At 42.4% G+C, this 15,666-nt stretch overlaps 1 protein-coding gene across 1 annotated transcript in view; it reads right to left on the bottom strand.

Moving 5' to 3' along the window:
• The window catches only part of CEP112 (centrosomal protein 112), a gene marked incomplete at its 3' end in the record, with an annotated part of 109,928 nt that overhangs the window by 34,031 nt on the left and 60,231 nt on the right, over nucleotides 1-15,666 (bottom strand). The window contains exon 20 of the mRNA XM_057368807.1: nucleotides 8,945-9,121. Coding sequence (XP_057224790.1) covers nucleotides 8,945-9,121 — 177 coding nt within the window. The remainder of the gene's footprint in view (nucleotides 1-8,944; nucleotides 9,122-15,666) is intronic.

Here is a 15,666-nt window from a genome sequence, read left to right as displayed (position 1 = left end):
TGCAATCTGCCAGGAGCATCTCAGCTGCGATTTGTTACTGCTTTTCCACTTGAAGGTTCCTCTCGAAGGCTTTAATGTGGGAGCGTGCGGGGCTGTGTGGATGGGCTCATATTTCTCAGCTGACATATCTTCAGCCAAACTATGTCAGCTACAGGAGAGGGCAAGGCTCTGCACTGGCTCTGGGATTTCTTCTTCCCCCATCAGAAACCACATAAAAGAAAAACACAAATAAATCAGCTCTCCAAAATCGCTATTTATTACCTCATCGTGAAACCGTCTACTGGACCCTGCAGTGGTATTGAGTAATATCATTACTTAAACCATAAAGAGGTTTGTATTTATTACTCAAAATTGGGAAAATTAGCATCCATATGGATCTTATTGTTTTACGAGCRGCACCGCTGCCAAAACAAGTGGTGTTAACATTCCAAAGTACAGATTGTCACCATTTCTCGCCCAGTGTCTYGTTCCTTTGCTCAGTATTTAAAATACCTTTGAGCTGAGGAGCTGAGCAGATCATAGAAGCTCTCCTATCAGATATATATCATTTAACAGCCAGACTACTGTTCACAACTTGATTTATGGTGGCAGTGAGTGAATGGAATTAACATCTGATGACCTAAGGAAGAGAGACTAAATTGATTTTGGATAATCTTTCTTTAGAAAAGGGATGAGAGAAAAAAGCACGGTCTAAGAAATTTAACGACTTAATTTGCAATACATAGCACCTTAGTAGGTAATCGCAGGCAGGATATCCTAACCTCCATCCCCGGAAAAATGACGGTATAAAACTCCATGAAATTAATTTCCAGGCACAGGAAGAATAAAAGGGTCACTGGGAACAGCCAGGCTGGATAAACCAGGGCAAAGAAGATTTCAATAAAGTGAGTCTTCTGCAGTGAAAAAGGAGAAGAACTCTTGGTGTTATTTATCTTGATTTTAGCAAGGTTTGATACCGACTTTACAGTGTGTGCACAGCCAAACTGAAGAGACACAGACTGGAGGGGCAATCTGCAGGGTGAGCAGAGAACTCACTGGACCACAGGGCTGGAAGAAGAGTCCAGAGCCAGCCAGTAAATGGCACTTCTCAAAGTTCAGATGRGGCTGGAACAGCTGGAATTGCTCCAAAGCCCTGGATGAAGGACAGATAACCCCGTGCCACGCTGCAGATGGCATCTCCGGGGAAAGCAGGCAGAATGATGTCCCCCATGGGGACATCAAACCCTGCAAGCTGAGGAATGGGCCACCAGGCCCTGCAGGAAGTTCACCAAAGCAGGTTTATTCATCCTGGAGAACTCAAAACCAAAGAGAAATCCATTCTTCGACTGAGCATAAGGAATTGTGGAGAAGACAGAGGAAGGCTCTTCTGGAAGGAAGGGCAAGAACCCACAGATCCAAATTTTAACAACAGATATTCCAGCTGGAAACGCAGGAAAAGGGATTTCACATGGGATTGGTGAAGCACTGGAATCACATGGCTCACAAAGGCTGGGAAATCGCCACCAGAGCAGATTTTTTTTCAAAACTCAGCTGGACTTGGCCCTGAGCAACATGATGTGGTTTTGAAGTCAGACCTGCTTTGAGCAGGAGGTTGGGCACCGTGACCTCCAGAGGTCCTTCCAGYCCAAATCATTCTATGATGCTGTGAAAAAACTCCAGAATGAATGCTGGTCTCCCATCAGAGGATGTCCCTTCAGCCGCTCAGGGCAATGTTTGAAGTGGATGGCACTGCTGTTTTCCAAATTGCTGCACTTGTTCTACTGGGAGAAGCCAACTTCCTTCTACTCAACAGCTGCCTCAAACACATCRTAAGGTAACACTGAAAAGCAATTTTCAAAAGAACTGAAAACCATTTATAAAGTTGTGAGCAAGCATTCCCTCCTCTGTACAGCAGAYATTTACTGAATAAATTTAATTGTAATATTTGGAACAATCCACTATCACAGAAACCACACCCCAAAGATTCAGCCACAAGCAGAAACAATATCAATAAGCAAATTTCAGAGTCTGGSTTTGCCATGCATTGATCTTCCCACAGAAAGCACATGCTCCTGCTTCCAARTCAAGAGATTACATTGTAAATCCACCATTTCTGCAGACTAACACAGCGTTTTTGCCTCTCTGCTTAGAAATTACATTACACCACCTCAAATGCTGCAGTTATCACCTGTTTGTGCTTGTACCTGTTTGTACTTGATCATTTCTGACTTCAGTGTTCCTTTATATAACTTTAATTTGAGAAATAATTTCACGCCACGTACAGCTTATTGTCTATTAGTGTTAATCATTCCTTGCAGCCATCACACACAAACCCTGCTTGCAAAGCCACACCTAGTGCATGTRTTAAAACCTGGCATGAAGATCCTTCACAGCTCACTGATGAGCAAAACTGATCTCACTTCTATTCAGAGAAATTATTCCATGTTTATTAACATCTATGCAGGAAATAATCGCTTTTTTCTAATCAAGGAGTGCTGGTATAAAATAAAATTRYTGCCATATRATCTACACCCTGCCCCTAGATAAGTGAAATTATCTGCTCCACCTTGTTAGCTGCCAATATTTAAAATGAATAAAAAAAAAAGAATACAAAACCACTGACTGCAATGTCATAACTGCCAGATATATTCAATTTCATATTATACAAACAGAAAGTCCATTTTGCTGAAAAGAACTCCATCTCGGATTCAGAGTTCACATTATRTGATGAGCTAGTTTCTATGGCAACTGCTTTCTCTTTTACATACACCGTAGACAGCACAAAATGTCTGTTGTCTCCTAAGTTCACTTAACATTTTTAATCAGCAGGTGACAATTCCTGCAATATTATATGCACAGGTTCCAAAAATATCTTTAAATATTTCAAGTGCTAGGCAGCCTGAAGTAGGAAAGGAGAGAGTGAAGTCACACCTCCCACCCCAAATTCCTCACTTTCCAATTTCAGTCCTAATGAAAGGAGAGAGAGTCGAGAAAAAATGTGGGAGACATCAGAGATGATSACCCAGTATGGCACAAGGATGCTTTAAAGGCTGCATGAAGTGAGGAGGTGGCAGATGTTTGCAGCTGGATCAACAGGTGTTTGAAAGGAATCTCAGCCTGAACAGCAGCTTGGACAGAGAGTGCCACAGGACCAAAAATTGGTGAGGGGGATTCACCTGAACAGGGAGGGGATGTGCTCAGGAAACCCAGCCCCTGATGGAGGGAGCCCTGAGCCTGCACTGCTSCTGCAGTCCAGAGCAAAAGCTCATTTTTMTCTCTTATCTCAAAGGTTTTGTCCATTCTGCAGCCCAGACTCTTCCCCCAGCTCCTCTGCATTTACTCAAGTGCAGTGAAAAGCAGTTCTGTGGGTTACCAGGAGCTGAGCTTTTCCACAAGAAACCATTGCATTTGACCATTTCAGAGCAGTGAAAGCCCAGTTTGAACACCCCCATGGGACCCACCCTCAGATCCCTGATTCCAGCAGATATTCCCCATCCTTRRGATCCATCACAGCCCTGAGTCAGCACACTCTGAACAACAACCACAGAAAACCACACAAGTGCTGCAGCAAATATTTGGTATTTTAAATACTTCACGTCAACAGTCGTGTTCATTCTCCTGGGCTGACTGGTGGTAAATCAAACGTGCTGCAATATGGCCAAAAGCTTTTTGTTTGGGAAARGCTGAAAGGGAACGGCTGTCTGTCTGCAGGAGTCTGACTGGCAGCCCAAGAGCGACTCTCCAAGTAAAACACAACAAACAAATATTTAGATTGCAGCTCCGGGGTTTAGATTGGCTGCAGAGAAAGCCTGCATGGCGAGCAGTGCATTTCTTCTCATGCCAAAGACATCCTTCTACTGAGAAAAGGAAGTAAAAGAAAAAAAAAAAAAGAGTCATATAATTTATTTACTCCAGATTGTAAACAGAAGTGATTTCAGCAGCACTGTGAATGTTTCCCAGGCTACATCTATCTATACCCTCCAGATACCCCCAAGCAAATTGCTTCCACTGATACTGGGAAAATAACCATGTGGGAACTGGTGTTTGGAGATATTAAAACAATTCTATAAAGCAGAAGGGTTGATCAGTGATTTATCTGCAGGTAACAATAAATWCTTTCAGATCAAAGTTGAAGGAAGACTCCTATTCTGAAAAAAATGCTCCCCAAATTCTTCATATTGATGTAGTACTGATAAATTAGTGCTACAGCAATATTTACAGACAGAAACTGGGCATGGGTTGGGTATTTAATTATCACTAAACATGTGGATAATGTCTCTGTTGTGATTTTTTTCTTTATATTCTCTTGTCAATATTTGACAGAACTCTGTCAAGTATCAAGCCACCCTTCACACATTTATGCAGCCAAGATAAATGGCTTCTTTTGCTCCCAATTCATTGATACATTAATTACCTACATAAGAAGAACCAAAAACATACACAGAGAATCTGTTGAAATTAAAATAACTMTCATTGCTGGAATGAAAATAGTGGTTGCTACTGGTTTTTTACTGAGCCTACTCCACAGGCTCAAAAAGCTCGGAATTAATTCCGACAAAACCAGATGCAAAGCAACCGTTTCAGAAATATCGTTGATTCCAAGCACAAATAAGGAAATTTCCAGAGAGGAGAAGCCAGAATAGAAGCGATGGGACGTGCTGAACATGGGACACCAGGGAAGGAGACACTGATTTCTGAGAAAGCAAAGCAAGTGAGGATGATAAAGGCTAAGGGGATTATGGAAAGTCCAAAAAGCAAGAGAGGAAAAAGGAAATGGATATTTCAGCCATGGGATAACACCTTGTTAACTCTTCTTAGTGCCTCCAGCCCTCTGCTTGTTGCGGTTTTCGTAACAAGCTCCGCTCTCAATGTTTGTATCACAACTGCTCAAGGATTTCCTTTCCCAACCAATGAGGGTTTTCTGAGAGCCCCAAGACACCCCAAAAGAGCAGCAATCTCTTACAGCAGCCTCATTTTTGAGAGCACAAACGCTGCCTGTTAAAATCAAACACCGTGACACCGGTGACACACACCAGCACAAGGTGCCCGAGCACTCGAGCTCCTCTTGACCCCATTASGATGGGATGAACACGGTGGAGTGGCCAATTATCTCACAACACAACCTGCAAAAAGGATTCGGCTTCCTCRTGGAAACTTTCTTTCCTCCCCTTTRGTGCCAAGTATTTCAAGTTGCARGGGGACATTTYATTTCTTCTTCTTGCCCAAAGGTCAACGGTGGAGAAGAAGCATGAAAATGATCCAACTCTGCAGAGCAGAACGTGGAAATCTTGGAGCTGGTTGGGGGTAAGAGATGATGGGGAGAGAAGGACATTCAGAGGACAAAGAGGAAATTCAAGGGCACAACGGGCACGACAGACACCTCAGTTTCTCTGCTTCAGTTATTAAAATTTCCTAACCTGGCCATCTCGTTTCGCCAAGCAAACTGGAACTGTTCTTCTCTGTAACATGAACTTTCGCTTGAGAAAATCGCTGATTCTGTAGCAAGATTGTTTTTACTAAAACAAAGGAAGATCAAGCAGCTCCCTGTTTTGTGAAATAATGGATAAACTAAATTTATTTAGGGAGGTGCAGAATGAATGAGCGACCAAAGAGTAACCTGACAATGCTCCTAAAGAAAATCCAGAAAATTTTAAAAAATCAAAATTAATTAGAAGTAGGGATTCAACACTACCCTTTAAAAAAACCATAATCCCATRTGATTAGCTACTGTTTAAAGAATAACAACATTATGGCAGCTCATAGAGAAAGTATAGGATTTAAAAGCCTACAAGAACACAGCATGGCACAAAAGCCTTTGTACTCCTTTGACTTTTATTGACCTACAAGTCAGTTTACTCCTCCCCAAGCATTACAACCCCAGGTGAAAAAATCGGAACAAGCCTCCCAGAAATGGAGGAATCCAAGCGGAATGCAATTGTTATCCAGAAATTTATCAGCAACACACAAGGTGATACGCTTAAATCAAATTCCTTTCTTGAAAATATATTCAACTTATACTTCAAGAAGCAGCAAAATTGTTATATATTTAATTAAAATCTGACAACACACAGAAATCCTAATTTTTATACTCCAGYTGTGATTAAAGCATTAATAAATGTATTCATATTTGAATAAAATAKAACTATTTTGTATAGTGTCTTTCACAGTATCTCAAGACCTAAGTAGAGACCTTGGATATGCAATAAAAAAAAATGAAGTTAATCTTTACAGTATTAATAAACTAAATTGATCTGCAGTAYTCAGTCATAGCTGTCTTTAGGAATATAGGAGAAATACAGATTTTAAACACGTATATTAAGAAATATGTACTAGCCACGCTTTCATATGGAAAAGGATTTAAGATTTCCAGTGAATACCTTTAATAATGGTGCTTTCACATCACTCACCCAACACTGAGCAGATAGGTCCTTCAAACCAAGCTACTCGTATGTGATTAAYGCTAATTATTATTTAAATTTTTCGAATAACCCAGCAAATCCACTTTTCATTTCGCGAAGCAAAATGGCCTCCGCTCCTGTTTCATCTCACCTTCGCTGGGACACAAAGCACTCCTAAAAATTACTGCTGTCAAAGATGGTTCCAATTTAACAGGTTTTTGAAAGGCAGTGTTGTTAAATACCCATCAAATGGCTGGGTTATCTTTGTTAAGAGCCTGACAAATGTTTTATTTAAAGACATTGACCGTTAGTCACATCCGATGTCCAAAACACGCCTTTTTTTTAGTATACAGACAAAGATTTTTAAAAAATTATTTAAAATCTGTGCTATAATTGTGTAAGAAACAYCAGTATTGTCTGTTGAGCTCACTGCAAAGGCAGAGGTGGATTCGAATACAAAGACCAGAGGAAGGAACGAAGAGCAATTTGTTTTCCCAAATGGAAAAATCTGCGTCCTTGAAAGCTGGGAGAGTCTCACTAGAATTTAAACAAACAACAGCTCTTCCAGTCAAGCCTTTTCTTCCCTGATTTACATGTCATTCTCATGGCAGCAATGTTCAAATGACTGTACAGAGATATTCAAACCACAAAGAAAAGCTCSGCAAAAAGGCCAAACTCTGCTTTTCAGAGCGTTCACATTCCCCCAATAGCTGTGAAAATTCCCAGCTTTCCACAGAGCACCTGTGGTAGCATCACTGATCTCCCTGYGAACAGAAAGCACAACCAAACTTTGGGCTCCAACCTTTGCCAGAAATGACCCCCAAAGAGCACGAACCAGAGYTGGACTTACAGACACCTCCCATTCTCTGAATTTGCTTAAGAGAGTCCCTTTCCCTTTGTATTCAGAGTTACAGAGCAATGCAGGAMCTGCGATGAGCACTGGTGTGCAGAGAGAATTATTCTAAATAATTCCAAAACTGCCTTTTTTTATAACCTGGGAGGTGCAGCTCTGCCTTTGTCCGCAAAAAATAAAAACACAACAGCAGGTGAGAGGAGGCTACGACTCGGAAAAGACTCGCAAACAGAGCCATAGCTGAGATCAGCCCATCCTGGGCCAAAACAAAAAATGCAAAGATAAAAACCAATCCCTTGAACCATTTGAGTCTTTGTTTGCTCTTACAATACAGCGGGAAATAAAAGGCGAGGTTTAATTTTTTTCAGAGGCCACCTGAGCGTCCCCTTCCCAAGCGCTCTCACAAAGTGTTTCCCGTTTTCCTTGGAAAACCACAATGGTRGGAATGGAGAAATAAGTCCTGGCTTTGCAATATAATCTCTCAACCTCCCCCAAGAAGCCGTTTGCTGTCTCATAGACCTCCTTAAACCAGATTTCGATAGTCTGAGCCGTCCATAGTAAAAAAAAAAACGATTGATTCCAAAAGTAAATTTTCAATTCAGTTTCACTCAGCTACACGGGAGATGCTGGTAAAAGCCACAGCCTACCAGTCTACGGGAAAGTAGAGTGAAAATGCCTCTTAGTCTGAGCCTAACATCTCGTAGGGAAGGTGGTGGTGCGCGGAAAACGTGTCATTAACGATGCTTTACCAAAATCTCCAGTTTTGGTATAAAATAATCCATGCGTGATAAGCAATTCTAACGCAGATTAGGAAAGATTACTTTCTAAAAACTCTTTAAATGAGCAGATCACCTTAGTTTTTTTTTAAATATTACCATTGCAGGCCTTTTTAATAAAGGCTCTTAGGAAAATACACCATGCCATCCTTACAAAATAGATTGAAAAAAAGGCAATAAGATGGTTTTTGAAGTGAAAACTCATAAAGATCATTTTCCATGCTGACAGTGTGCATTTCATCCAGAAGTTTGAAGAGTCAAATGCTACCCCAGCTGGGGGTTATTCTGCCAAATGGCTTCCAACAGTGACCACAGAGATGGAGGATGGGAGGGGTGCGTGCGTGTAGGAAAATAAACGTGATGGTAAGCGACCCCAAACCCACATCATCTTATCAAACATCCGACATACGGCCCCAAACACACAATGCAAATCTAGAATACAAAAACTGAAACAAAAAGAGACGTGAACAAAAGGARATAAAGCCATTTGTGAGTTACCTGCAGAGATTCAAAACAAAAAAAGAGCACACGGACGAAGCAGATATAATTCACATGGATTTGCCCAGGAAGGAGAAAAGGAGGGGTGAGTGTGAGGGCTGGGGGGGGAAAAAAGAACAGATACCTTTTTTTTCTTAAACAAATCCATCATGAAAGAAAATGAGACAAGATTATAAATAGGCCGAGTTATAGCGCACCATGGGATTTTTAATCTGGCTACCTGTGGTTTTTGCAGTTAAAGCCCTATTCAGCAGTGGGAAGGGAGGGGGGAAAGCGGAAAAAAAAAAAAAGAAAAAAAGAAGAAAAACGAAATCACGTTTATGTGCCAGTTTCGCGAACGCTCCCCCAGCGAGCACCACCAACAATGCTGGCAAACAGGAAACACTCATTATCAGCAATTTCTAATAAGCGGCCGCCTTTCAAGCGTTATTGATCATTACCTGGTCGTCTCGTCTCCTGCYTTCTTGACACTCGTGCTCTGCCATGGCAGCGCAGAGCTGTTCCTCCAGTTTCTCGATTTCCAGTTGATGGTCTCGGACCAAGCAGTCCTGCACTCCCTTGTGCTGCTGGAATAGGTGCGTCTTCTCCTCTTCATGCTCCAGCTTCAGCTCCACTATCTGATTGGACAGGGAGGAGTACAGTTCATCAATAGAACATCCTTGTCGTCATGACAACTCGTCTACAGCTTAATTTCCCCCTTAATTTCATCAAGTTGGCAATTTTATTTTTACGTCACTATTACCTCACCTCTTAAAAAGCCACCCGTTAGCGTGACARAATTCCTCCAGACAATCCCAACAATGGAGACAACCGAGCAAATCCAGCGCATCCTTACCCAATTTGTTGGTACAAATGTCGGAACGTACRAAAAAAAAAAATAATATAGGAAAAGGGAAAAAAAGGGAGGCATTGTCGCATTGTGTGGCGGGTGCCCCCGTATCCCGCTGCTGCTCCTCAGCAGGGCTGAGGATCCTAAATGGTTAAATAGACAGCCTGCTCGCCCCTTCGCTTAAGTATACACACACACAACCCCCCACCCCAGCAATTAAAGCTTTGCAAGATTTCTTTATGATTTCCAAAGCGAACGCTCTTCCTGCGATATTCCTCAACGCTGGCGCATGGAGTTGTCCTTTTTTTTTTTTTTTCTCCCCTTAAATGAAAAAAAAAAAAAAAAAAAAAAAAAAAAAAAACCAACAAAACTCAGCAGAAAAAAAAAATAAAAAAAAGGCAAGAAAATTATAAAAAAAAAAAAAATACAACAAAGCTCCATTATCCCGTTGTCGGCTACGCTATCCCAACATAAACAGATGTATGTGTTCCAGAAGGGCACCTGCTGTGCCGCAAGCTTGCACCATGATTTCATAAGAAGCCCTCTATTCTCAGGAGCCGTTCCCAGTCCGCACCACACTGGATGCTGTGACCTTGGCCACTCTTAGCCTCTCCCCGCTTGCCTGAATGGCAGCCCGAGACCAAGGGCCTGGTTTGCCGCAGCTTTGATATTAATCCTCCCGCCTGCGCACAAAGGCACCCTACCTGGCCTGCACACTGGAGCGGCCAGCCCGCCTTTGAAGCAGGTGATGAATAGGGACGGCAGGAAGCCGCTTCCCCACTGAACTCCGGGCCACACAGCTGCTAAGAACAGTCACTTGGATTTTTCTTCAGTTTTGGTGGATTTCGGAGAAGGAGGAGGAGAAGGGGGGAGGGAAGTAAGAAAAAAAACACCAAAAAAAAAAAAAAAAAAGAAATCTCTTATCGTGAACATGGTGGGGTATTTTTCAGCATGAGAAGGGAGGAAAAAAAGAGCGGACGGGAGGAGCCGCTGTGCGAGCGCCGAGAGCGCCCGGCACCTTATCTTAAAGCTGTAGCATTCAATTCTGGAATGATATCAGCTGTTTGCCCGGCTTCCGCGGGGAAAATTTGAAGCGAAGTTTAAATAAATTTCATAAAAAAGGACATTTTCTCAACCTGCAGATCAGCATCTTGCAAGTTTAAAAGGAAGATGTGCCACCCGTGCGGCGGTTGGGAGCGTCCTCCCGCGAGCAAAGCGAGGAGAACGGATGCAATATTGCACGCTTTAGCGTATCTACATTATTTAATAACACTKAAGAGCTCATTAAGAGATGCCTGAAGGCCCTGCAGGGGTTAACCCCTCACATTGTCCATGCTGGGCCCGGGATCCTCACACAAAGTTCTTTACGCCAGGTTTTTGCCCAAGGTTTCCATACTAAACTGGTTTCTCTCGGATGTTCGCGGTGTCCAACCCCTGAGAGAAAGAGTCATTGCTCGCCAAAATAACTGCAGAGCTTTTGCCTGATCCAGGAGAAAAAATGTTTAGTGTTTCTTCACAAATCAGACCTGATTAAAGAGAAATCGTGTCAACAGGAGAGGCCTTTCCCTTCCATCATTTTGTTGTCTTAATTATTGGGTTTTCAGCTGGTGGTGTCATGTGGGTCTGGGGTAATGCTGTTTGCTGGGGCGAGTTTCAATGATTGAGGTTGTCACTTTTTTAACAGAAAACAGGACAGCAGGCAGGGAATGTGACCCAGAGGGGACAGGGGACAGGTCCAGCTTGTCCAACTCTTTACACATTCAACACACCGACCAAAGTCAATAGTCTGATTTAGTAATTTCTTCACTTAAAGCATTTATAGAGACAAAGTTTTGTCATTTAACAGGTGGAACAACAAAAAGATCCTTCAGCAGGTGGGGTGTTCCGCCAGCTGCTCCTTGGGAAAAGAAAGGGTGGTACCATGAGGGGAGGTGTTTTACAAAAGGCAAATCTGTTGAAGAAAAATCAAAAAACCTCCTCAGTTAAAGTCAYATATTCCCCATGATGGTTTTGGTGATATTTTAAGAGATTTCCGCCCAGAAGCAGAGCTGGAGAAACAGAAGAGATAGGATGAGGAGYAGAGTATTTTCATCCCTCAAAGACCTCCAAATCCATCTTTCCTGAACATTAGCAGGTATTCCACATTCCCAACCAACAAAACAACACAAAGTGGCTGAGCAGCCATTCCCTGCACCGGTGAGCACTCCCTGAAGCTCTGCTCTCCTCAGAACTGCTGCCAAGCACTACAGCGTCTTTTCCACTCCTCCCTCTCTCATTCTTGTATTGTTATTGCGTTGGTCTTTTAAGGAAAAAAAAAATAAATTACAGTCTACTAGAAAGCCAGAAAGAGAAAATCCACGCTGCTTTTCGGCAGCACCAGGATTCCTCCATCACAGCAAACTGCATGAAAACTGTATTAATTCTTCATAAACCACACAGATTCCATCTCCTCTTTGAGGCAGAGAGCGCCTTTATGAATGATRTAACAAAACCACCTCCTTCAAAAGGAGCTCTGGCCGCATCTCCCCTCGGCGCTGAGCACTTCATCAGATCACATTCCAGTGTCTGCTCCAGCCCAGCCTCTCAGTGTCCGGCACAAGGCAGGGGTGGGTGCTACACGCTGCAGCCAGACAAGCAACACGAGCTGCACAATGGGCATTAGGGGCGAGGCTGAAAGGAAACATTCATTAAAGAATCGTCTGTGCCCTATTACCATAATCACGGGGCGCTCATTGTGCCTCGGATGTTTCCTCATCTTGTCCTCCCAAAGATGAAAATCTTTGATTCCCTTCCCTGTGCATCTGTTCCCGTCTCTGGCCACAGCCTGGATGCAAAACTGAGCAGGAATGTCTGTCTGAGCCTTTCTTGTCGCTGTTGTTATCAAGAAACACAAATATTTGAAAACTATGATCCCTTCTTGCCTGAATTCTTCATTATTTAATTCTTTCYACACAGRCAGAACCACATTCAAGGCAGCAGCYAACAGGTGATTTATTAATYTGTCACCAGAATTWCACTATTTACCATTTAGCTACACTACTCTTTCAAATTTATCTTCTAACCTGAATTTAAATTTAAATTTCCTTACTCTTGCTGAGAGAAGAATTTTAAGAAACCAAAATTCTGAACAAAGAGCTAAAATAGATTAATCCAAGAACTGTGACAGTCSCTTGTCATTCACCCACAGACACACACAAAAGGTGCCAAACAAATCTGGCAGCATGGCCCGAGCCTGGGACGTGATGAACGCAGGCAGATGGAACTGCWCTCACATTGGGATGTGCTTTAGGACAATTTGCTAAAAAAGAGACAACCTAACCCAGAGCTGAGGTGAAATCTTGCTGTTGTTAGCTCGCCTGAAGAGCAAAGATCAGCAATAAACAGCCTGCTGATGACAGGAGATGTTTTCAGAAGACATATTTTGTGATATAATCAATGCTAGCAAATACCTTTTGAAAGTCCCTAATTTAGACAAGAGCTTCTGCTACCCAGTTTCTGCTTTTACATCACATGCTAAGTTTAGGCTTTTCAATTTTAGAACAATTTCAACTTGTTCTCAAGAACAAGCGCCCCTTTGAAATTCTCTTTAGAGTCCCCAAAGGAGGGAAAGGAAATTAGTTAGCTCACTACCTCTTTGAAAAATGTAACTGCTACAATAAATATTTGACACCGAAGTATGAAAATTCATGTAAATTTATGTCTGCAATTCCAGAAACATTTAAAGTAACACCTATATAAAACACGGTTTTGCAAGGCAGGATGGCTTGGTAAGCCCTGTTTTGGCATGACTGAAGTGAGGCTGGAGAAGCCACCGATGCATGGCACGTGCCATGGCAAAGAACGGGGCTGAGCTCACCCTACAGCACACCCACAGCATGTCTGTGCTAAGGATTTCCATCCTAGGAGCACTGAAAATCAGGTGTTTTCATGACGACCCTGCTCAAAAGCAGTTCCAGCCTCTACCCAGGCAGAGCACAGCACAGGTCATCAGTCCCCAAAAAACAACTCCAGCAAAATSCCTCTCCAGCCTCCTTGTAACAACACATTGGAAATGGAGCTGCATCCCTGGGATTGAATCCCCCTCGGTCCCACCACGAACACCAGGAGCTCCCATCCCCATGCCCATGCCCATGCCCATCCCCATCCCACCCCCATCCCATCCCATCCCACCAAACCCCTGTCAGGCTGCAAACACAAACGTTCCCTTCCCACCCCAGAGCTGCAGTGGCTGCAATCCCCATGTGCAGCAAGCTCTGTGCAGGATTTACTGCATTCTGCAGGATTTACTGCACTCAGCCTTTGTTTGGGGATCCGGGGTGTACTCAAGGACCTTCTCTGAACACAGAGCTTGTGTTTTTTGCCATCGCCTCCCTCTCCCTCCTCCCCTCCAAGTGAATTCTGTTGACTGYACAGGGAGCTGAGCCTTTTAACTCTGAATCACACACGAGTCAGATGCCTGAAGGAGACAGTGCAAACACCCATCTGTCTGCTTTACAATTCTGTAAACAGCAGTGGTACCAGGAGAAGATTTCCACCCACTCTCCACTTGGAGGTTAAACTCGTCTTCTTTTCCCGTTTGTGAGTTTTAGCTATAAAGTAAAAAGTTGGTGGCGATTGAAGAAACTGTTCCTCAGATATTCTGCACAAATGGTATTCATCTGTGTGTTAGGATGGTTCAAAGGAAGCGTTTATGCATCCTAGATTAATTTATTAAATGAAATTTATGCAGCTTGTTGCTGATGACATGAAAAATTTAGAGCTTCTACTAATGTGCTCATTTGGCCTCCTTGCAAGAACAGACTGTGTTTCAATTATCTGGGAGCAGATAAAGAGGAGAGGAACAAAGCTTTTCACAAAGACTTGCTCCTCATAACTATACCTGCACATAAAAATGGATGGTGCATCTCTGAGAATAAATGGCCAGGTTAATGCACAGCTAAGGAATAACTGGAATGCTGGTCTGGCTGAGGAACAGCAGGTTTCAAACAGGTTTGAAAGTGTTTTCTTCACTTGGGTGGGGAACACATTGGGGAAAGAGAAGATGGGAAAATATAGGAAAGGAAGAAGGGAGCCAGAAGAAGAGTTAGRATTTGCTGGAGTTAGTTTGTTCCTCTTAAAGGAACAAAGGTATAGGGACAATGTGAGCTCAAGGTTAAGCTTTTTATCTCTATCAGCGTTAATTACAAAATTAATGTTTTACCTGAGAGAACCTCACTCTTCTTCTTTAAATTAACCTCACCAGAAAGTTATGAAAGACAAAAACATCTACAGAATGTTCTTCCTCTCCCCTGCTCCAGYACGCTGCTAAAATAAAAACAGTTTCCCAACACCACCTCAGACATTGTCCTTGCTGCTGGCAGGTGACATCACAAACACACTTTTTTCACTTTTAACCAGCTATTTTGCACTTCTTTGYCTCACTTTCTTTATTATAAAAGGCACATTTAAGCTCAACCACACCTTTGTCTYGCTCCCAACTTAAAGGCATTGTCTGTTGACTTGTCTTTAGTATGATTTCAAAGTGATTTCGTTAAATACCCAGGAAAATATTTCTGAAGGTGTCTCTTCCTTTTCTATTCACATAAGTAAGACAAGATGACAACTCTTAATTTCTTCACAACTTTTACAGAAGTCAGAACCCAACAATAAATGTCACAAGAAAGGATTTCCTGAGATACAGGGAGATTCTTCAGCTATCATGTAACAACTTTCCACTCTCCTATGGAAGTGTGAATAATTATTTTTAAAGGGAATAAACACAGTTAATGATGGATCAAACCAAAAGGATTATTTATATATTTAGGTTGGCACCTGATCTCAGAGAATGTGGCCATAACTCATCAGGTAACACCATCCTGCTATCACAAAAACTCATCAACTGTGTGTCCTCTCCCTGCTGGGAAAATAAAATTTCCTACACTTTGGCTCTGTTAATCTTACATCTCATTTATTTCACATTCACTAAGTCACAGCACTTCAATAACTGTTTACAGCAAAAAATGGGTGTGACAGTGATCACAGGGATTATTGATGGGTTCGGGGTGTTTTTAAAGGACAAGCTGATGTCATTTAAACATTAGGATACATTAAATTCACTGAAAGTGTTTCATTTGTGACAATTTATGAAAATCTGCTTGAAATAAAGGTGAGTTTGTGCTGGGAAATGTCTCTGGATGAAGCCCTGTCCCACCTCTGCCATGGAACCAGCACTATCCATGAGAGATGTGCTCTCAGAAAGGGATCAACTAACAGAAATATGGGAAAAAAACAGCAAAATCCTTAACTTTTCTGTCAAATGTGCTTAAAATCCATTACTGGAAAGCCTGGACACAT

The sequence above is a fragment of the Malurus melanocephalus genome, unplaced genomic scaffold (assembly GCF_030028575.1).
Source record: "Malurus melanocephalus ecotype Western Australia unplaced genomic scaffold, MMel_1.1 scaffold_98, whole genome shotgun sequence".
In the NCBI taxonomy this organism is placed as follows: Eukaryota; Metazoa; Chordata; class Aves; order Passeriformes; family Maluridae; genus Malurus; species Malurus melanocephalus.
This window is presented reverse-complemented; position numbering and strand designations above follow the sequence as displayed.